The 22,934-nt window shown below is 32.8% G+C and overlaps 2 protein-coding genes and 1 pseudogene across 2 annotated transcripts; all 3 read right to left on the bottom strand.

Annotated features, from left to right (window-relative positions):
- Positions 1 to 641: 641 nt before the first annotated feature.
- On the bottom strand, positions 642 to 3,984 carry LOC132935574 (uncharacterized; annotated as a pseudogene).
- Positions 3,985 to 4,350: 366 nt separating this feature from the next.
- Positions 4,351 to 6,615, bottom strand: LOC132937413 (52 kDa repressor of the inhibitor of the protein kinase-like). Its single transcript, XM_061004238.1, has 3 exons — positions 6,547 to 6,615; positions 6,272 to 6,349; positions 4,351 to 4,992 (listed from the first exon to the last, which is right to left on the bottom strand). The coding sequence occupies exons 1-3, from the start codon at positions 6,613 to 6,615 to the stop codon at positions 4,351 to 4,353; spliced, it is 789 nt and encodes a 262-aa protein (XP_060860221.1).
- Positions 6,616 to 7,550: 935 nt separating this feature from the next.
- LOC132936953 (piggyBac transposable element-derived protein 4-like) lies at positions 7,551 to 9,360 on the bottom strand. The gene is made up of 2 exons (XM_061003766.1): positions 8,777 to 9,360; positions 7,551 to 8,690 (listed from the first exon to the last, which is right to left on the bottom strand). Exons 1-2 carry the CDS (start codon positions 8,843 to 8,845, stop codon positions 7,824 to 7,826), a joined length of 936 nt encoding a protein of 311 aa, XP_060859749.1. The 5' UTR covers positions 8,846 to 9,360; the 3' UTR covers positions 7,551 to 7,823.
- Between the last annotated feature and the right edge of the window lie 13,574 nt (positions 9,361 to 22,934).

Below are 22,934 nucleotides of genomic sequence, written 5' to 3'. Positions count from 1 at the left end.
CGGTTATTTTGTCTTCATAAATTGTAATCGATTATTATCCAAAGAAAAATTGTAATCGGTTATAATCGATACTTTTTACACTATAATCGATTATTATTTAGACATAAATTATAATCGGTTATAATTGGTAGATAATTTTTACATTTAATAAACATACAAACAATACATTATAATCTGAGATTAACTGTAACAACTAAACACTGATTATTTGATAATTATTACACTTAAGAGGACGTAACCCATACATTAAATTTGTTGACTTCGTAGTGGACATAGCAAATTGTCGTTCACTAGTTTCAAATTTTCAATAGTGTGCTGTTAGTTTTGATACTAAAGTGAATTGACCTATTATAAAACTTTTAGGTAAGAACATTATGTCCATAGGTCATACTCTTACCAACCACTCATTTCATGGTACCACCTGATTACTCTGTTAAGTATTTCTACCTATTCCTATTATTAACTATAAAAAATAATTATTTCATTACAATATCAACTTATTAGTTGTGTCTTAACTTTTTGATGAAAATAGTTTGAAACTTCAAAACACCTAAAGAAATATTTTAATTATTATTGAAAAAATAAAACTAAGTACAAAACGTTATTAATATGTTTTCCTATATGATCAAAATGTAATTTTAATTACCTATATTTTTAAGTTCATACTAAAGTGATAAAATTGAAAATACTATATTGTATTAAGTATTATGCATTCGGTTAAACCATAAAATAGAAATAAATATACAAATTATAAAAAATAATTTACATGTATTTTTTAAAAAAAAGTACAATTTCATGTACTCAACTCTTGTCAATGCACCAAGATAAGAGTATGTCTTGTCAACATAATATACTACTATATATTTTTATTGTATTATTATTTATTTACTACAACAGAACATTAATAACAAATAACAATGAAGGATCATCTTAATTTTTAGTACATACTAGTATACTACATAGTTACTTTATACTACATAGAACAACTTGACCATTTTGTTTTGTAACTAAATGAATTAAAATTAAATTAAATTCCTTATAAATAATAAAATAAAACATTGTATTGTAAAATCATAAAAAAATTAAATAAAATGTTTGTTTAAAATATTTGGCTTAGGGACATAATCTTTATTCATCGTTAAGCATATAAGTTGGCTTGCATGTTCATTGCTTAATGATGATCTCAGATCTGTTAAAATATAACCACCTTTGCTGAACACACGTTCAGATGCTACACTTGTAGCTTGCACTGTCAAACTTTTTTCCGCTAATAAAGACAACATTGGATATGTATGTTTGTTCATATTCCACCATTCCAATGGTTCTTGATCAATGTTACATTTTGGTATTGTAAGGTATAAGTTTAATTCACTTTCAATTTTCATTCTTAGGGTAATGGTAATTTCCTGAAATCATAAACATTCAGAATTAATATAGTTTTTTAAGTGTTTTGTATTTATTAAGATAAATTTGCAATTATTACTTGAATGTTATGAACATTTTCAACTCCTGGAACACAAAAAATTGCAGATAATCCTGTTTTCTTCTTTTCTGTCCAGCTGGTTGACTTCTATGACTTGTATCAGTAGTTTCATTTGTACTATTTTTTAAATTTGTTTGACATTTTTCAATTATTTTTTCCTTTAACTCTAATAAATCACCACATTGAATATTTATTAGTTTTTTTAGCATGTTACATATCAATATCAATTTTATAACAAAAAAAAATTACCAAAATAAATCCGGATATTTTACATCTATATCCTCATTTAAACCAGATAATGTGATGGGCAGTCTACGCCATTGGCTATCAATAGATTGCATCAATTGGCTGTTGTCTTCTGGAACGATCCTAGGTACAGTTGTCATTAATGGCAATAAAGAAGGAATTTCATCTCTAAAACCTAATGATGTTGCATTAATTGGTTTAAGTGGCTTTAGTTTTGACAATACTGGATCATTCATGTTGTATCTTTTTTTAATTTCAACTGTAGCTGATTGTAAAAACTGCCTACACCTGAAATAAGCAGATAATTTAAAAAAAAATAAGAAACAAAAAAATTAAATATAATATAATACTTTTCATAAAAATCTTTTTAACGATGCTGATCTTTCACAATTTCTGGTTTGTCCTTGTACCTCATAACACTTATGCCCAAATAAAGCTGGTTATTAATTAATTGATATTGACCGTTTTTCTGATTTATTTCATCTAATGGTGTTCTAGAAATATAATATTTCTTCAAAAAACATTGAAGGATTTCTGTGTATAAGTTGATTATCATGTCGTGTAAATCATTTACCACTACTTCCTTTGTTTGAAAAAAACTATTAAATCTAAAAACAAAATGCATTTAAACATTAACAATTCAACTTAAAAACTTTAGTACTTACTTGTTAAACATTGGTAGAATCCAATCAAGAAAGTAGTAGTATAGCTTCATGAAAGGATCATTTAAATTTTGGAACATGTGCTCTGTGGCTATTAAGCGCTGTGATAAATATGTATCAGTAAAATACAAGTTCAACGCGTCCCATTGTTCCAGGAGTCTCGAGACCACAGCACCAAGGGATAACCATCTTGTCTGGGATGGGGGCAGCATTTTATGTGGTTCGATATCCATAAAGTGTTGAAATTGTTTTAGCTCACTTTGGCGTTTTGAGCTGCTTTTTAAAAAATTGTATATATTTCTCGCCAAATCTTCACATGAGCGTGGCAGATATTTGCACGCTTCTCTGACACAGAGATGAGCAGAATGGCACACACACTTCATAATAAAGATACCTGGGCAAGAGACACGCAACCGAGAAGCAACAGAGTTATTCTCCCCCATCATCACGTTGCAACCGTCTGAACCAAAACCAATTATGTTGGACAATGGTATATTAAAATCACTAAGTGTTTTGATTAAGCCATTATATAAATGTTGAGCGATTTCCGAAGATGGATTATTGCTGTCAAACACATTGTGCAGTTCCCAAAATGTACTTTCTATCCGTTTTGAACCTTTATCATAATATCTGAAAAAAAAAAATATTCAATTTAGTATATTGAATAGATATTATATTATAATCAATAAGTTACTCATACCGTACAACTACACATGATGTTTTAATGGTTCCGATGTCAGTTGACTCATCAGTTAGTAAGCTAAAGTGTACATTCCTTAAGATATTGGCAATAACATTTTTTTATAATGGCTGTAGTCTTAGTTCGTTTCATTGACATCAATTTAACAATATCTATAGGTATAAATGATAAAATATTAATAACTTAAGTTAAAAAGTCACTGGTGAGTGCTGGGCATTCTTTTTTTTATATATAAAATCTCATGTTTGATATATAATGTAATAGGACCTAGGTACATAAAATAATAAAAAAAATTATACCTGAGTCAGGAAATATTTCTTTTAATAAGTCAGTTAAGTGATCCGATGCCAAAAATGGAATGTTGTGTTCCGCAAAATATCCAGCCAATTTTATTTCTGCATTTTGAACAGATCTATGTGTTCTTTTTTCTAACGAAGGGGTTGTCTCAGCAAAAAATGTCATGGGTTTTTGTTTGGATGGCGCACAAGATAAAAAACTACAATGTTTTTTCTCTTTTGCATGATTTTTGAGAGCGGTTACCTCTGAAACCATAGAGACTTTACAAAATTTACATTTTGCTTTTGTCTCGTCGGTATCTCGTTCAATCCAATCTCGAAAGTTTTTATCCATTTTCCACTCTGAACGGAACTTTTGGACCCGGTGCTTAGGTTTTTCATCTTTTGCTAAGTCTCCACCTCGCATCATTCTTTTTTTTTTTTGGCGTACTACAACCGGGTGTATCATGGTCTTCATCCATATTAATAATTGTTAATTAATAAATAGAAAAAAATTTAAAAAGTAAAAACACGTAGTGAACACGACTGACAAGAATACACTGTGCTGTAAAAATACTGCAAACATGAACGATGAACATGAACCGACGAAACAATACAAATCGGTGATCGGTGATCGGTCGTATACTCGACACTCGTGTTATAGTCGTCTGACTGTATAAGTGTATGACACTATGACAATAATTGACATTGACTTATCTCAGTGGCGCACACAGGATTTTTTTTCGGGGGGGGGGGGGGTTGTTCTATTAATAATTCACTATAGAGGCATTGTATAGCCCTATGCTAAAAAATTATAAAACGTATCAAAATAGTATGAACTATGTTTGTACATCCAATATATTTTATAGTCTATATACTAATTATAACATTTTAATTTATTATTAACAGTTTAAAGGTCAATGAATACAAAATTAAAATAGTCAAATTGTTATAACAGAACAATGTATGCAAAAAAATATAATTTTATAAATTTAATGCCAATCTCTTGTTTGATGTTTTTCCCATCTCATTGATTATCTCCTCGTGGGTTATTGTTATATCCCTGTGAATATTTAACATTGATAAACCGTTAAGTCTGATTTGTCCAGTTGTATTCCGTAAATAAGTTTTTATACGTCGTAATGTAGAAAATGAACGTTCTCCTGATGCTTTTGTAACTGGTAATGTGATGAAAATTTGAAGCAACTTTGAAATAATTGTATACATTTCTGAATTACATTGGAAGAATAAATCTTTTACAGTTATTTTAGATTGTTCAGAATGTTCAGAAAGTTTACTTTGATATTCAAAGCTATTATGCCATAATTTTAATTCGGCACAGCCTGAATATTTATTTAATATATTATCATTTTTATCATCATTTAAGATATCTTTGTAATTTTCTAGCAGTAACTTAAATTTGTCTTCAATGTTTTTTGTAACTTTAAGATTAGACTTTGGTATTAAACAATCAAAGCTTTTTAAAATGGACTGATGTTCTAAAAACCTATTATGTAATTGCTCTATAAAATTATCTAAAAATGGGATGAATACCCCTACTCGGTAAAAACTTTCCGGAGTGTCAACGTCTACATTAGTTCTGTGTGTTTGCCGACCAGATACTCTCTGGGAACACAAACAGCAATTTCCAATGTAAAGTAAGTAAAAATAGTAAAATAGTAAAATAAGTACCACCATTCACCAATACTAATTTAAAACATTTTTAGAAAACTTTTGAAGTTAGTACTTAAATAATTAAATAAATGAAATAAAAAATGTATTTCTAAATTCTTACTGTTATTAGATTTGAAGTTGAGGGTTGTTCATAATTTTTTCTACACTTTTTGTGAAAAAATGACGTAATTTTACCATGGGCAATCCTTTTCTTTTTTTCACTCATAATGTGAAAAACTTAAAAATTAAATAAATTTAATACTTATTGACTGAATTATTGTCTAATAGATTTCCATTGACTAACCAAAACCAATAACAATTAACAATAATTTAAAAACACGTTATCACAGATTGCTTATCCTTATCAGTTATCACACTTTAATTGAGACCGCGGTTGTAGTGATTGTAGGTGCGCGTACCCGGTAACAAAAAACGAGCGTCTAGCAAGACGTAGCAATGCAAGAAATTCGTTCGCCCAAACCGGTGTGTGATATTGATTCTGGTTTAAGGTTACCGATTCACTATTGTAATACTGATTATTTTATACCGATTGTGATAGAAATTCGTTGTAATGATCGGGATGCCCCCTCCAAATCAAATATAACATGCTGTAGTTCCCGCGCATTTTGAATATTACAAATTACAATTGATTGTTGAACTTTAATCATCCGAGTCTTCTGTTTCTGTTTTTTATAATTCTTAATACTAAAATGTATCACCAATGCAAAAAAAATTAAACCCCAACTAGTAAAATTGCCTGGATTCAATAGTGTACACTGTACAGGAATACTCACATACTATAAAAAAATAAGTCAAAACAATAGGAGTTGTTATAAATTTACCTTTTGGAGGAGATATGGACTGTTTTTTTCCTAAAGGTATGATTGCTTCATCCATTAACTTATAATACTGCCATTTAATTGCATTGTTGCCTGATTTTTTTTGATAAATCATAATATTTTCTGTGTTGAGTGCTTAGTCTACGCCATTTCTCATCACAAACTTTAGGCGAAAACGAATAGCCCTTTTCAGCCATTTCATTTGAAATTAGCTCCCAGAGTTTAGATTTTTACCTTTTTTTTTTGCTGATAAAAATTGAGTACTATACGAGACACGTAATATCGGGGGGGGGGGGGGGGGGGGTTATGACCTTGTAAAGAAAACAAATATTATTATTAATGTCTTCATTAAGGAGACATTAAAAAGAAAGTAGGTAATCATAACTATTTACCTGATCTGGCTGTAATATTGCATTCGACTCCTTATTTGTACTTATTACCATACAATTGTCACTGTCAGCTGTACTCAGCTGGAAAGTTTTATAATTTAGTTATTAGTGATATTATAACAAGTAACATAGTAATATTTAAATAAGTTATATTTTATATGGATCATTTTTCTTAATCTAATATTATAGTCTTATAATTTAATTAATTATAATATATGGTAGGTAGGTATGCCAGATGCCTAGACTATTGTTATTTAAAATTAAAATAAGAGATTTACTTTCACTTTTTTAGTCTGCTTTTTGAAATAATCAAGTAAATTGTTGTGTGATCTTTTTTGGTCAGCCATTATATTGGACTCGTACTCCTAGGGGCTAGGATATAAACTATAATCCAGCTATCCAAGTAACAACTGTAAAGTATTGTCTCATCGGTATCTAATGATTCCATTTGGACATCTGTAATTTCGTCATCAGTATCTATCGATTCAATTTCATCACCATCGGTATCTGCTGCATGCAGCTCTTCGTAACCATAGAGGTCCAATATATTTATGACAGGTGGTGACACTTGCTTGTCTCGACTAAACATCATATATCATAAATTATAATATTATTTAGTTTTAGAAGTACCCCCATGGTAACATTTGTATTACGTCACCGCCCGAATACATAACGATACATTTATCGTATTCCATTTTAAAAGTCTTTGATGTAATTATTGTTGCTATTTCCTTAGCTTTCAAATTTCGTGTTATTTGTTGATATCGCAGTTCTATGTCCCTTATTTCGTCATTTATATTTTTTTCATACTATCAGTGTTCTATTTTTGAATATTTTCGTAACTAAGTGTAAATCCTTTTATTTTTGTCGTTGACCGATTTTCATTATCTGTGTGCGCTATACTTTTAGGGCCTGTCGAGTGAAAGAATATTCTATATAATATTATTTAGTTTTAGAAGTACCCCCATGGTAACATTTGTATTACGTCACCGCCCGAATACATAACGATACATTTATCGTATTCCATTTTAAAAGTCTTTGATGTAATTATTGTTGCTATTTCCTTAGCTTTCAAATTTCGTGTTATTTGTTGAAATCGCAGTTCTATGTCCCTTATTTCGTCATTTATATTTTTTTCATACTATCAGTGTTTTATTTTTGAATATTTTCGTAACTAAGTGTAAATCCTTTTATTTTTGTCGTTGACCGATTTTCATTATCTGTTTGCGCTATACTTTTAGGGCCTGTCGAGAGCTCTTTCGATCAATCTCATAGTATAATTTCATCATATCTGCATAATCAACATATCCCATATTCTTATTGTAATCCTTCACCATTGTAGGGCATGTTATGCTTGCTGATGATCCATCTTTTGCTTTCCTCAAGCAACTGGTAAAGTGATCTGGATCGTGATAGTTTGAGAGGAATTGTATTGGACGATTATCTTTCCATTTGATCCATGACACATTTGTGGTTGATACTCTTCCCTCACTATCACCTCTTTTCATTTCTTTATCATTCAACTGGTTTATAGGAAGTCCTTTTCTATTACCCCTCACAGTTCCATAACCATAACCATAAACTTTATTTTTAAGCAAATCTTCCATGAGGTCAAGAGAAGTGAAAAAATTATCAAAAAAAATCTGTGGTACTCTCCTTGTATTTTATTGGTAAGAGTTAGTATTACACGTTTTCCCAAAGAAGTTTCAACAGAATCTGTTTTCCCAGTATATATTTCAAACTCACTTATAAACCCAGTTTGATCAGCCCGTACCCAAATCTTGTATCCTCTTTTTATTGGTTTCATTGGCATGTATTGTTTCATAGTACTGCTCCCCTTGAACTTTATCATGCTTTCATCAATGGATTGAAACTCATTTGGGTTCATACATTGTAAAAAAGTTTTGGAAAGATGATCAAGGTAAGGCCTTACTTTATATAACTTGTCATCATTTTGTTCATGTCGACGGGGTTCCAAATTATTGTCATTAATGTGTAAATTTGATAAACACCATTGAAAATTTTTTAATGGCATTAAAGATGCTATGTAGTTGTCCCTTAGTTGTATGTTAGCGGACCAATAGTCTTTATAAGATGGGAGATTTTTTATGCCCATTGCAATATTAATACCCAAAAATGTTTTCATAGTAGCAGCATTGATAGGCTCAAAAGTTGTATGTTTTTGTTGAGCATAATAATTTGTATGAAACACTAAATGGTCAACTGATTCATTAGTAAAAATGCAGTGGAAAAAACTTATAGGGTCATCGATGTCATTAGGTAAATTTGGCCCACCTTTACCAATGAAATTCTTAGGCTCAGCAATATATCCATGATTTTCCCAAATACCTTCTACGTTTTCTATTCTTTCTGATAAAGGTACATCTTCTACACTTCCCTGCACAGAAACATCATTTGACTCCTATAATAATGACACATTATAAATACTATAATAGTATAATAGTTTACATAAAAAATAAATTGTTTCCTTCTAAATGGATTTCTTACATCATCAATATCAGTTGAATTTGAAAAAAAAATTTGAATGTTGTGTAATTTGTGCATCATTTGGCACATTTATCAAAATATAATCTAAAAGCTCTGGTTGATGTAATGGGGAACCTGAAGAGCTCACTTGAATATCATTATCCTAAAAAAAAATATATACATTTTTTAACATTATATAATTATAATTTAAGATACATATAAAATACCTCTAAAATATCTGTAATATCCTCTTCAAAGTCAGATTCATCTCCAACTATAGATTCTTGGTCACTTGGTATTGATTCAAACAGTTCAAATAATTGATCATGAGAAAGCTGGTCAATGTTTATCTTTTGATCCATCGCAGTGGTATCGTATTGAGACCACCTACATTTTCAATAAATTATATAAAATGAATACATATTCGGCAAAATCGATTATTAAATTAAATAATATACATACTTACAAGTACAAAAATGCTTAGTTGAACAAAATCCGTCAAAAAATGAATTAGTAATTAATAAATCGTTTATGAAATTATTATCAGCCAAATAACGTTGGAGGAAAAATTTTTTTTTGATCGTTGAGAGTGTGACCAACTGCACCGATTGACGGTGGTTTTAATAAAATACCACCACGACGAAACGAGCAAAAAAATATTAGAAAGGTGGTCTCAATTATGTACCACCACGACTCAACGGGTTAAAAGCACACTATCTATATTTACTTATCCAGCAAACTTTATAGTTGTAAATAATTCAAAGGAGTACTTACATTTTATAATTTACACAATATGCCTCTGTGCTCACAATATTATTTTAATAGCCCAAAATATATAATGTCCTACCTTATGCAATTTAAAATCAATGAATGTTTCAGCCTTTATTAACTAGTTGGGTCTCGGCACCCTAAACTAACTTTTTCAAATTAAAAATTGATTTAATGATAATGGACAATTCTGGTTGTTGTAAACTTGTATAGTTTTGTGTAAACGTGTAATTTGTAAAGAAAACATATATTATTATTAATGTCTTCATTAGGGAGACATTAAAAAGAAAGTAGGTAATCATAACTATTTACCTGATCTGGCTGTAATGCCGGGTCCACACAGAAACGACACAGAAACAAAACAAAAACAAAACACAATCACAATTTTTTTTAGTTTGATAAAATAAAACACAAACAAAACATGTGTCCATACTGAGTTCAGTAAAAATTAAACAAAAAATTAACAAAAATCAAACATTTTGTTTGTGTTTTGTTTTTGTTTTATCTTGTCCATACTAAACATGTTTGAAAATAATTCAAAGAAGTACTTACATTTTATAATTTACACAATATGCCTCTGTGCTAGGCGAGCAAAAGTCACCTCCTGTCATAAATATTTTGGACCACTATGCTTACGAAGAGCTACATTCGGCGGATACCGATGATGATGAAATTGAATCGATAGATACTAATGACGAAATGATAGATGTCGAAATGAAATCATCAGATACCAATGAAACAATGTCCGAAATTTATTCACAGGTTATATCAGATGACGAATTGTAAATAATATATTTATATATAATTAATAAATAATATCCCTTTATTATAATTATGAATTTTTATTTTACAAATATATATATAATAATAAGTTTAAGTATATTATGTACAAGATTTGATTTTACTACATGTTTCATTCACATAAATATGTCCAATGCTCCGAGACATATATCGTCAATGGCTTCCGAATCTTCAGCAGCCTATACATCATTTTGGTTTTCTATAATGGTAAATATATTGTATACTTAATGAATTAAAATTATAATAATATGAACGTACCATTTGTTCGTTGTTCATTTATAACAATAATATTTTCTCCTTGGCTTAATAACATGCTATAAAAGACTCGGCTTGGTGTATTTGATAGCTATAATATACAAATAATTTACCCATTTAATCAAACTCACCATTCTCTAAAAAATCAATGAATCCTGTTGATATGTCTGGTGTATTTATAGTAGACACTTGACTGCTGGTACACGTCATTTTAAAATACTTTATACACGGAGACGTTATGGTACTACGTATGACTTGGTATAAAATCGGGGTGAAGATTGATGGTGAGTGAGTGGGCAACAGTGGTCATTCAGCGGTGACCTTGCAGGGGTGGGGTGAGGTGGGGTCTCCGAAACCGGATGGTGTGTGGCTGTGATATGTGGCGCCACCTATGGACCTATTATAAAGTTTGGCAATTATTTCTAAAATTGTTGTGAACTTCGCATGTAGACGTTAATAAGTTTTCTAGCGTTGTGTGAAAATAATTATGTACTACTTTAATTTTACTCCTGATGTTATAAGAAGATAAAAAATGCACGGGTTTTTCTTCTTGTACTACTTTCAAAGGAAATACTTTATATTCCGGAAATTTTGGTAGTTGAAATTTCTTATCGATACCGTAAACGTTGACAGACACGTTTGGATTATTTTTTTTCAAAAATCTTAACCTGATGTAGCGGTGTTGGGAACGATATATTTGCAAAATTATATCTATTTTCGTGTTTTATATAATTATCGCAACACGACATTTATTTTCTCCTGTAACATGTTTTGCTAGGATTGCCCATTTGAAGCATTGCATGTCTAAGTTTTGAGGGTTAATCGTACCTTTTTTATTTTCTATTACGTCCGGTAGTGCCATGCAGGATGAGCCATCCATAGGTGTATATATATATACGTCTAACATTAAACCGTCTATACATTGTAATGTGAAACCACTACCCTTGGATGCACACTGATCTTGTTCTTTCATGAATTTAGCAAATGCCTCTTCAACAATTTTCTGTACTCCAGTATCACAGTCTACCGCCTTAGCCGATGTTTTAAAAGCGCGGTCTTCCGACGAATATTCGACATTTGGTATATTATTTGTCGCCTCAAGGTTTAAATTAAACTTGATCGGATTTTTACTCGCAATTGATTTTAGTAAATTGACGAGTTCGGATTCAATCGAATCAAGGAAGTAGTATATAGTTTTGAATATTGTCGGTATTTTTTACGTAATACCAGGTGATTGTATTGTTTGATGATGTCGAGATTTCTGTAAACCCGGGAGACTTAACGAGATTCAAGCATAATTTTTTTGCCCTAACAGCAGATTTAGTGTTGGCATTGGAAACACGTTTTCCATTATCGAGTGTAGTGTATGAATCTTTTACAAAAAAAAAAAAAACCTTCCTTTTTGCAGAACCCAAAATAATCGATGATATCTGCTACTTGTGCGTAATCACCATCGTCATCCACGTTGTTGTAAAATTCATCCATTACGCTATCTCGTACTGTTGACACCACGTTATCTCGTACTGCTGATACGTTATCATTTTGGGCGGGTGGTTCCACCGGACAGTTTGCTGCGGTATCATTTAGGGCCGGATCACTGCTGAACCGTTTGCCTCGGTATCTCGTACAACTGATGACTCTGCTGGAATATCGGGGACGATTATATGTATAGATTACGATGTACTTGCTATACGATACCTAGTAAAAAAAAAAAAAAATATAAATAAATATTTAAAGTGCAAATCAGAAATACTTACCTCGAACATTATCGGGGGTGGTTGTTTGTGGCATGATCCGTATATTTCTTTGCCGAATCGGGGCTTCTATGACACCTAGTAAGAAATATGTATATAAATAAATATTTAAAGTGTAAAACAGAAATACTTACCATGAACATTTTGCAAATGTTGTTTGGGACTAGTTTTGTAACTGAATGTAATGGAACTTCTAGTACACGGGAAACGGACACTTTCGTGTGTTTTTCGGTAAGTGACCAAACTGCGGTTCGCCGTGAATTCCGAAGTACATTGATCACATTTATAAAATGTTAAATGCGTTTTTCGGTAAACGATCAAATTAGTTTCGTACACGAATTTCAAAGGGCATTGCTCGCATTTAAACATTTTTAAATAAATGTACGATAAAAATGAATACGTCAAATTAAAATGGAGCGAATTACGTCCGCTATAATACAACAGTGTGAATCGTACTAACCGACCTTCCCTTACAGACACGCCAGGAGATGACATCCCCCGCCACCGCTCGTCCTATCATCTGGACCTAACATTCCTCACCGCCACTCACCCCCAATCATAGGGATCTATACCGTATACGACGATCGGACATTTGTTGTATAGATTCCATGAATCCGTATCCCGACGGATAACAATAGCTTTTTTCTGACATTTTTTTCTATAAGTTATATATATATATAAACTAGAATATTTAAAAACGGAAATATTTAAAAACTATAATATAACAAGAATATAACCATTTACCACGTCTCCTCCTCATAGTATAGACGATTATGTTCGTAACCTAGATTATAAACACTACCGAAATTATACGATCGATTAGTTAATGTTATATTAAGTCTCGTGTGATTAATTTCGATGTCTAGCTGGTAAAGTATATTCTCGTGGTTTTTCGATTCTATGAGGAGTGTGTTGGATAAATCTAAATCTCAATAACTTAAATGTTTAGTATCTACATTTTTACATAGCGAGAGAAAAATGTTGAAGTCTTAAAGTTAAATGCCGCCAATAATTCTCACCCAGCCTAACGTCCCTCAACTCCGAGTTCTCGATATCAAAATATTTATACACGCACAATTTAAAAGCTAGATCATTCAAATATCGGGGACCTGGTTTATGATCCCAAACCAAGCTCCCCCATGATAAATGCTGGTTCCAGCTGGCATGGCCACGATCACATTTTAATTAATAAATATTTTCATATAATTTACGAAAAAAATACTCGAAATCATAGCTAGAATACCTAGCCAGAAACGGAACCAGCCATTCGAGATGGAATTTGAACTTTTCGGCAATAAAGTTATACCATAACTGCCCATCTAGCATATGGTATAAATAGCAAAAATCACTCATTTTACCACTGCAATTTTGGCAATTATTTCTAAAATTGTTGTGAACACCGCATGTAGACGTTAATAAGTTTTCTAGCGTTGTGTGAAAATAATTATGTACTACTTTAATTTTACTCCTGATGTTATAAGAAGATAAAAAATGCACGGGTTTTTCTTCTTGTACTACTTTCAAAGGAAATACTTTATATTCCGGAAATTTTGGTAGTTGAAATTTCTTATCGATACCGTAAACGTTGACAGACACGTTTGGATTATTTTTTTTCAAAAATCTTAACCAGATGTAGCGGTGTTGGGAACGATATATTTGCAAAATTATATCTATTTTCGTGTTTTATATAATTATCGCAACACGACATTTATTTTCTCCTGTAACATGTTTTGCTAGGATTGCCCATTTGAAGCATTGCATGTCTAAGTTTTGAGGGTTAATCGTACCTTTTTTATTTTCTATTACGTCCGGTAGTGCCATGCAGGATGAGCCATCCATAGGTGTATATATATATACGTCTAACATTAAACCGTCTATACATTGTAATGTGAAACCACTACCCTTGGATGCACACTGATCTTGTTCTTTCATGAATTTAGCAAATGCCTCTTCAACAATTTTCTGTACTCCAGTATCACAGTCTACCGCCTTAGCCGATGTTTTAAAAGCGCGGTCTTCCGACGAATATTCGACATTTGGTATATTATTTGTCGCCTCAAGGTTTAAATTAAACTTGATCGGATTTTTACTCGCAATTGATTTTAGTAAATTGACGAGTTCGGATTCAATCGAATCAAGGAAGTAGATATAGTTTTGAATATTGTCGGTATTTTTTACGTAATACCAGGTGATTGTATTGTTTGATGATGTCGAGATTTCTGTAAACCCGGGAGACTTAACGAGATTCAAGCATAATTTTTTTGCCCTAACAGCAGATTTAGTGTTGGCATTGGAAACACGTTTTCCATTATCGAGTGTAGTGTATGAATCTTTTACAAAAAAAAAAAAAAACCTTCCTTTTTGCAGAACCCAAAATAATCGATGATATCTGCTACTTGTGCGTAATCACCATCGTCATCCACGTTGTTGTAAAATTCATCCATTACGCTATCTCGTACTGTTGACACCACGTTATCTCGTACTGCTGATACGTTATCATTTTGGGCGGGTGGTTCCACCGGACAGTTTGCTGCGGTATCATTTAGGGCCGGATCACTGCTGAACCGTTTGCCTCGGTATCTCGTACAACTGATGACTCTGCTGGAATATCGGGGACGATTATATGTATAGATTACGATGTACTTGCTATACGATACCTAGTAAAAAAAAAAAAAAATATAAATAAATATTTAAAGTGCAAATCAGAAATACTTACCTCGAACATTATCGGGGGTGGTTGTTTGTGGCATGATCCGTATATTTCTTTGCCGAATCGGGGCTTCTATGACACCTAGTAAGAAATATGTATATAAATAAATATTTAAAGTGTAAAACAGAAATACTTACCATGAACATTTTGCAAATGTTGTTTGGGACTAGTTTTGTAACTGAATGTAATGGAACTTCTAGTACACGGGAAACGGACACTTTCGTGTGTTTTTCGGTAAGTGACCAAACTGCGGTTCGCCGTGAATTCCGAAGTACATTGATCACATTTATAAAATGTTAAATGCGTTTTTCGGTAAACGATCAAATTAGTTTCGTACACGAATTTCAAAGGGCATTGCTCGCATTTAAACATTTTTAAATAAATGTACGATAAAAATGAATACGTCAAATTAAAATGGAGCGAATTACGTCCGCTATAATACAACAGTGTGAATCGTACTAACCGACCTTCCCTTACAGACACGCCAGGAGATGACATCCCCCGCCACCGCTCGTCCTATCATCTGGACCTAACATTCCTCACCGCCACTCACCCCCAATCATAGGGATCTATACCGTATACGACGATCGGACATTTGTTGTATAGATTCCATGAATCCGTATCCCGACGGATAACAATAGCTTTTTTCTGACATTTTTTTCTATAAGTTATATATATATATAAACTAGAATATTTAAAAACGGAAATATTTAAAAACTATAATATAACAAGAATATAACCATTTACCACGTCTCCTCCTCATAGTATAGACGATTATGTTCGTAACCTAGATTATAAACACTACCGAAATTATACGATCGATTAGTTAATGTTATATTAAGTCTCGTGTGATTAATTTCGATGTCTAGCTGGTAAAGTATATTCTCGTGGTTTTTCGATTCTATGAGGAGTGTGTTGGATAAATCTAAATCTCAATAACTTAAATGTTTAGTATCTACATTTTTACATAGCGAGAGAAAAATGTTGAAGTCTTAAAGTTAAATGCCGCCAATAATTCTCACCCAGCCTAACGTCCCTCAACTCCGAGTTCTCGATATCAAAATATTTATACACGCACAATTTAAAAGCTAGATCATTCAAATATCGGGGACCTGGTTTATGATCCCAAACCAAGCTCCCCCATGATAAATGCTGGTTCCAGCTGGCATGGCCACGATCACATTTTAATTAATAAATATTTTCATATAATTTACGAAAAAAATACTCGAAATCATAGCTAGAATACCTAGCCAGAAACGGAACCAGCCATTCGAGATGGAATTTGAACTTTTCGGCAATAAAGTTATACCATAACTGCCCATCTAGCATATGGTATAAATAGCAAAAATCACTCATTTTACCACTGCAATTTTGGCAATTATTTCTAAAATTGTTGTGAACACCGCATGTAGACGTTAATAAGTTTTCTAGCGTTGTGTGAAAATAATTATGTACTACTTTAATTTTACTCCTGATGTTATAAGAAGATAAAAAATGCACGGGTTTTTCTTCTTGTACTACTTTCAAAGGAAATACTTTATATTCCGGAAATTTTGGTAGTTGAAATTTCTTATCGATACCGTAAACGTTGACAGACACGTTTGGATTATTTTTTTTCAAAAATCTTAACCAGATGTAGCGGTGTTGGGAACGATATATTTGCAAAATTATATCTATTTTCGTGTTTTATATAATTATCGCAACACGACATTTATTTTCTCCTGTAACATGTTTTGCTAGGATTGCCCATTTGAAGCATTGCATGTCTAAGTTTTGAGGGTTAATCGTACCTTTTTTATTTTCTATTACGTCCGGTAGTGCCATGCAGGATGAGCCATCCATAGGTGTATATATATATACGTCTAACATTAAACCGTCTATACATTGTAATGTGAAACCACTACCCTTGGATGCACACTGATCTTGTTCTTTCATGAATTTAGCAAATGCCTCTTCAACAATTTTCTGTACTCCAGTATCACAGTCTACCGCCTTAGCCGATGTTTTAAAAGCGCGGTCTTCCGACGAATATTCGACATTTGGTATATTATTTGTCGCCTCAAGGTTTAAATTAAACTTGATCGGATTTTTACTCGCAATTGATTTTAGTAAATTGACGAGTTCGGATTCAATCGAATCAAGGAAGTAGATATAGTTTTGAATATTGTCGGTATTTTTTACGTAATACCAGGTGATTGTATTGTTTGATGATGTCGAGATTTCTGTAAACCCGGGAGACTTAACGAGATTCAAGCATAATTTTTTTGCCCTAACAGCAGATTTAGTGTTGGCATTGGAAACACGTTTTCCATTATCGAGTGTAGTGTATGAATCTTTTACAAAAAAAAAAAAAAACCTTCCTTTTTGCAGAACCCAAAATAATCGATGATATCTGCTACTTGTGCGTAATCACCATCGTCATCCACGTTGTTGTAAAATTCATCCATTACGCTATCTCGTACTGTTGACACCACGTTATCTCGTACTGCTGATACGTTATCATTTTGGGCGGGTGGTTCCACCGGACAGTTTGCTGCGGTATCATTTAGGGCCGGATCACTGCTGAACCGTTTGCCTCGGTATCTCGTACAACTGATGACTCTGCTGGAATATCGGGGACGATTATATGTATAGATTACGATGTACTTGCTATACGATACCTAGTAAAAAAAAAAAAAAATATAAATAAATATTTAAAGTGCAAATCAGAAATACTTACCTCGAACATTATCGGGGGTGGTTGTTTGTGGCATGATCCGTATATTTCTTTGCCGAATCGGGGCTTCTATGACACCTAGTAAGAAATATGTATATAAATAAATATTTAAAGTGTAAAACAGAAATACTTACCATGAACATTTTGCAAATGTTGTTTGGGACTAGTTTTGTAACTGAATGTAATGGAACTTCTAGTACACGGGAAACGGACACTTTCGTGTGTTTTTCGGTAAGTGACCAAACTGCGGTTCGCCGTGAATTCCGAAGTACATTGATCACATTTATAAAATGTTAAATGCGTTTTTCGGTAAACGATCAAATTAGTTTCGTACACGAATTTCAAAGGGCATTGCTCGCATTTAAACATTTTTAAATAAATGTACGATAAAAATGAATACGTCAAATTAAAATGGAGCGAATTACGTCCGCTATAATACAACAGTGTGAATCGTACTAACCGACCTTCCCTTACAGACACGCCAGGAGATGACATCCCCCGCCACCGCTCGTCCTATCATCTGGACCTAACATTCCTCACCGCCACTCACCCCCAATCATAGGGATCTATACCGTATACGACGATCGGACATTTGTTGTATAGATTCCATGAATCCGTATCCCGACGGATAACAATAGCTTTTTTCTGACATTTTTTTCTATAAGTTATATATATATATAAACTAGAATATTTAAAAACGGAAATATTTAAAAACTATAATATAACAAGAATATAACCATTTACCACGTCTCCTCCTCATAGTATAGACGATTATGTTCGTAACCTAGATTATAAACACTACCGAAATTATACGATCGATTAGTTAATGTTATATTAAGTCTCGTGTGATTAATTTCGATGTCTAGCTGGTAAAGTATATTCTCGTGGTTTTTCGATTCTATGAGGAGTGTGTTGGATAAATCTAAATCTCAATAACTTAAATGTTTAGTATCTACATTTTTACATAGCGAGAGAAAAATGTTGAAGTCTTAAAGTTAAATGCCGCCAATAATTCTCACCCAGCCTAACGTCCCTCAACTCCGAGTTCTCGATATCAAAATATTTATACACGCACAATTTAAAAGCTAGATCATTCAAATATCGGGGACCTGGTTTATGATCCCAAACCAAGCTCCCCCATGATAAATGCTGGTTCCAGCTGGCATGGCCACGATCACATTTTAATTAATAAATATTTTCATATAATTTACGAAAAAAATACTCGAAATCATAGCTAGAATACCTAGCCAGAAACGGAACCAGCCATTCGAGATGGAATTTGAACTTTTCGGCAATAAAGTTATACCATAACTGCCCATCTAGCATATGGTATAAATAGCAAAAATCACTCATTTTACCACTGCAATTTTGGCAATTATTTCTAAAATTGTTGTGAACACCGCATGTAGACGTTAATAAGTTTTCTAGCGTTGTGTGAAAATAATTATGTACTACTTTAATTTTACTCCTGATGTTATAAGAAGATAAAAAATGCACGGGTTTTTCTTCTTGTACTACTTTCAAAGGAAATACTTTATATTCCGGAAATTTTGGTAGTTGAAATTTCTTATCGATACCGTAAACGTTGACAGACACGTTTGGATTATTTTTTTTCAAAAATCTTAACCTGATGTAGCGGTGTTGGGAACGATATATTTGCAAAATTATATCTATTTTCGTGTTTTATATAATTATCGCAACACGACATTTATTTTCTCCTGTAACATGTTTTGCTAGGATTGCCCATTTGAAGCATTGCATGTCTAAGTTTTGAGGGTTAATCGTACCTTTTTTATTTTCTATTACGTCCGGTAGTGCCATGCAGGATGAGCCATCCATAGGTGTATATATATATACGTCTAACATTAAACCGTCTATACATTGTAATGTGAAACCACTACCCTTGGATGCACACTGATCTTGTTCTTTCATGAATTTAGCAAATGCCTCTTCAACAATTTTCTGTACTCCAGTATCACAGTCTACCGCCTTAGCCGATGTTTTAAAAGCGCGGTCTTCCGACGAATATTCGACATTTGGTATATTATTTGTCGCCTCAAGGTTTAAATTAAACTTGATCGGATTTTTACTCGCAATTGATTTTAGTAAATTGACGAGTTCGGATTCAATCGAATCAAGGAAGTAGATATAGTTTTGAATATTGTCGGTATTTTTTACGTAATACCAGGTGATTGTATTGTTTGATGATGTCGAGATTTCTGTAAACCCGGGAGACTTAACGAGATTCAAGCATAATTTTTTTGCCCTAACAGCAGATTTAGTGTTGGCATTGGAAACACGTTTTCCATTATCGAGTGTAGTGTATGAATCTTTTACAAAAAAAAAAAAAACCTTCCTTTTTGCAGAACCCAAAATAATCGATGATATCTGCTACTTGTGCGTAATCACCATCGTCATCCACGTTGTTGTAAAATTCATCCATTACGCTATCTCGTACTGTTGACACCACGTTATCTCGTACTGCTGATACGTTATCATTTTGGGCGGGTGGTTCCACCGGACAGTTTGCTGCGGTATCATTTAGGGCCGGATCACTGCTGAACCGTTTGCCTCGGTATCTCGTACAACTGATGACTCTGCTGGAATATCGGGGACGATTATATGTATAGATTACGATGTACTTGCTATACGATACCTAGTAAAAAAAAAAAAAAATATAAATAAATATTTAAAGTGCAAATCAGAAATACTTACCTCGAACATTATCGGGGGTGGTTGTTTGTGGCATGATCCGTATATTTCTTTGCCGAATCGGGGCTTCTATGACACCTAGTAAGAAATATGTATATAAATAAATATTTAAAGTGTAAAACAGAAATACTTACCATGAACATTTTGCAAATGTTGTTTGGGACTAGTTTTGTAACTGAATGTAATGGAACTTCTAGTACACGGGAAACGGACACTTTCGTGTGTTTTTCGGTAAGTGACCAAACTGCGGTTCGCCGTGAATTCCGAAGTACATTGATCACATTTATAAAATGTTAAATGCGTTTTTCGGTAAACGATCAAATTAGTTTCGTACACGAATTTCAAAGGGCATTGCTCGCATTTAAACATTTTTAAATAAATGTACGATAAAAATGAATACGTCAAATTAAAATGGAGCGAATTACGTCCGCTATAATACAACAGTGTGAATCGTACTAACCGACCTTCCCTTACAGACACGCCAGGAGATGACATCCCCCGCCACCGCTCGTCCTATCATCTGGACCTAACATTCCTCACCGCCACTCACCCCCAATCATAGGGATCTATACCGTATACGACGATCGGACATTTGTTGTATAGATTCCATGAATCCGTATCCCGACGGATAACAATAGCTTTTTTCTGACATTTTTTTCTATAAGTTATATATATATATAAACTAGAATATTTAAAAACGGAAATATTTAAAAACTATAATATAACAAGAATATAACCATTTACCACGTCTCCTCCTCATAGTATAGACGATTATGTTCGTAACCTAGATTATAAACACTACCGAAATTATACGATCGATTAGTTAATGTTATATTAAGTCTCGTGTGATTAATTTCGATGTCTAGCTGGTAAAGTATATTCTCGTGGTTTTTCGATTCTATGAGGAGTGTGTTGGATAAATCTAAATCTCAATAACTTAAATGTTTAGTATCTACATTTTTACATAGCGAGAGAAAAATGTTGAAGTCTTAAAGTTAAATGCCGCCAATAATTCTCACCCAGCCTAACGTCCCTCAACTCCGAGTTCTCGATATCAAAATATTTATACACGCACAATTTAAAAGCTAGATCATTCAAATATCGGGGACCTGGTTTATGATCCCAAACCAAGCTCCCCCATGATAAATGCTGGTTCCAGCTGGCATGGCCACGATCACATTTTAATTAATAAATATTTTCATATAATTTACGAAAAAAATACTCGAAATCATAGCTAGAATACCTAGCCAGAAACGGAACCAGCCATTCGAGATGGAATTTGAACTTTTCGGCAATAAAGTTATACCATAACTGCCCATCTAGCATATGGTATAAATAGCAAAAATCACTCATTTTACCACTGCAATTTTGGCAATTATTTCTAAAATTGTTGTGAACACCGCATGTAGACGTTAATAAGTTTTCTAGCGTTGTGTGAAAATAATTATGTACTACTTTAATTTTACTCCTGATGTTATAAGAAGATAAAAAATGCACGGGTTTTTCTTCTTGTACTACTTTCAAAGGAAATACTTTATATTCCGGAAATTTTGGTAGTTGAAATTTCTTATCGATACCGTAAACGTTGACAGACACGTTTGGATTATTTTTTTTCAAAAATCTTAACCTGATGTAGCGGTGTTGGGAACGATATATTTGCAAAATTATATCTATTTTCGTGTTTTATATAATTATCGCAACACGACATTTATTTTCTCCTGTAACATGTTTTGCTAGGATTGCCCATTTGAAGCATTGCATGTCTAAGTTTTGAGGGTTAATCGTACCTTTTTTATTTTCTATTACGTCCGGTAGTGCCATGCAGGATGAGCCATCCATAGGTGTATATATATATACGTCTAACATTAAACCGTCTATACATTGTAATGTGAAACCACTACCCTTGGATGCACACTGATCTTGTTCTTTCATGAATTTAGCAAATGCCTCTTCAACAATTTTCTGTACTCCAGTATCACAGTCTACCGCCTTAGCCGATGTTTTAAAAGCGCGGTCTTCCGACGAATATTCGACATTTGGTATATTATTTGTCGCCTCAAGGTTTAAATTAAACTTGATCGGATTTTTACTCGCAATTGATTTTAGTAAATTGACGAGTTCGGATTCAATCGAATCAAGGAAGTAGATATAGTTTTGAATATTGTCGGTATTTTTTACGTAATACCAGGTGATTGTATTGTTTGATGATGTCGAGATTTCTGTAAACCCGGGAGACTTAACGAGATTCAAGCATAATTTTTTTGCCCTAACAGCAGATTTAGTGTTGGCATTGGAAACACGTTTTCCATTATCGAGTGTAGTGTATGAATCTTTTACAAAAAAAAAAAAAAAAACCTTCCTTTTTGCAGAACCCAAAATAATCGATGATATCTGCTACTTGTGCGTAATCACCATCGTCATCCACGTTGTTGTAAAATTCATCCATTACGCTATCTCGTACTG

This window comes from Metopolophium dirhodum, chromosome 1, assembly GCF_019925205.1.
Source record: "Metopolophium dirhodum isolate CAU chromosome 1, ASM1992520v1, whole genome shotgun sequence".
In the NCBI taxonomy this organism is placed as follows: Eukaryota; Metazoa; Arthropoda; class Insecta; order Hemiptera; family Aphididae; genus Metopolophium; species Metopolophium dirhodum.
Note: the sequence above shows the minus strand (reverse complement) of the source record. Positions and strands in the feature narration are given on the sequence as shown.

Bases quoted from the DNA above. Each gene is read 5' to 3' on its own strand.
- LOC132937413 (XM_061004238.1), bottom strand. From the start codon at position 6,615: ATGGCTGACCAAAAAAGATCACACAACAATTTACTTGATTATTTCAAA. The intron at 6,350-6,546 runs GTAAATCTCTTA...AAAACTTTCCAG, and splicing joins AGCAGACTAAAAAAGTGAAA to CTGAGTACAGCTGACAGTGA. The intron at 4,993-6,271 runs GTAAATAGTTAT...TTGTGTTCCCAG, and splicing joins CAATATTACAGCCAGATCAG to AGAGTATCTGGTCGGCAAAC.
- LOC132936953 (XM_061003766.1), bottom strand. From the start codon at position 8,845: ATGTGCCAAATGATGCACAAATTACACAACATTCAAATTTTTTTTTCA. The intron at 8,691-8,776 runs GTAAGAAATCCA...TCATTATTATAG, and splicing joins ATTCAACTGATATTGATGAT to GAGTCAAATGATGTTTCTGT.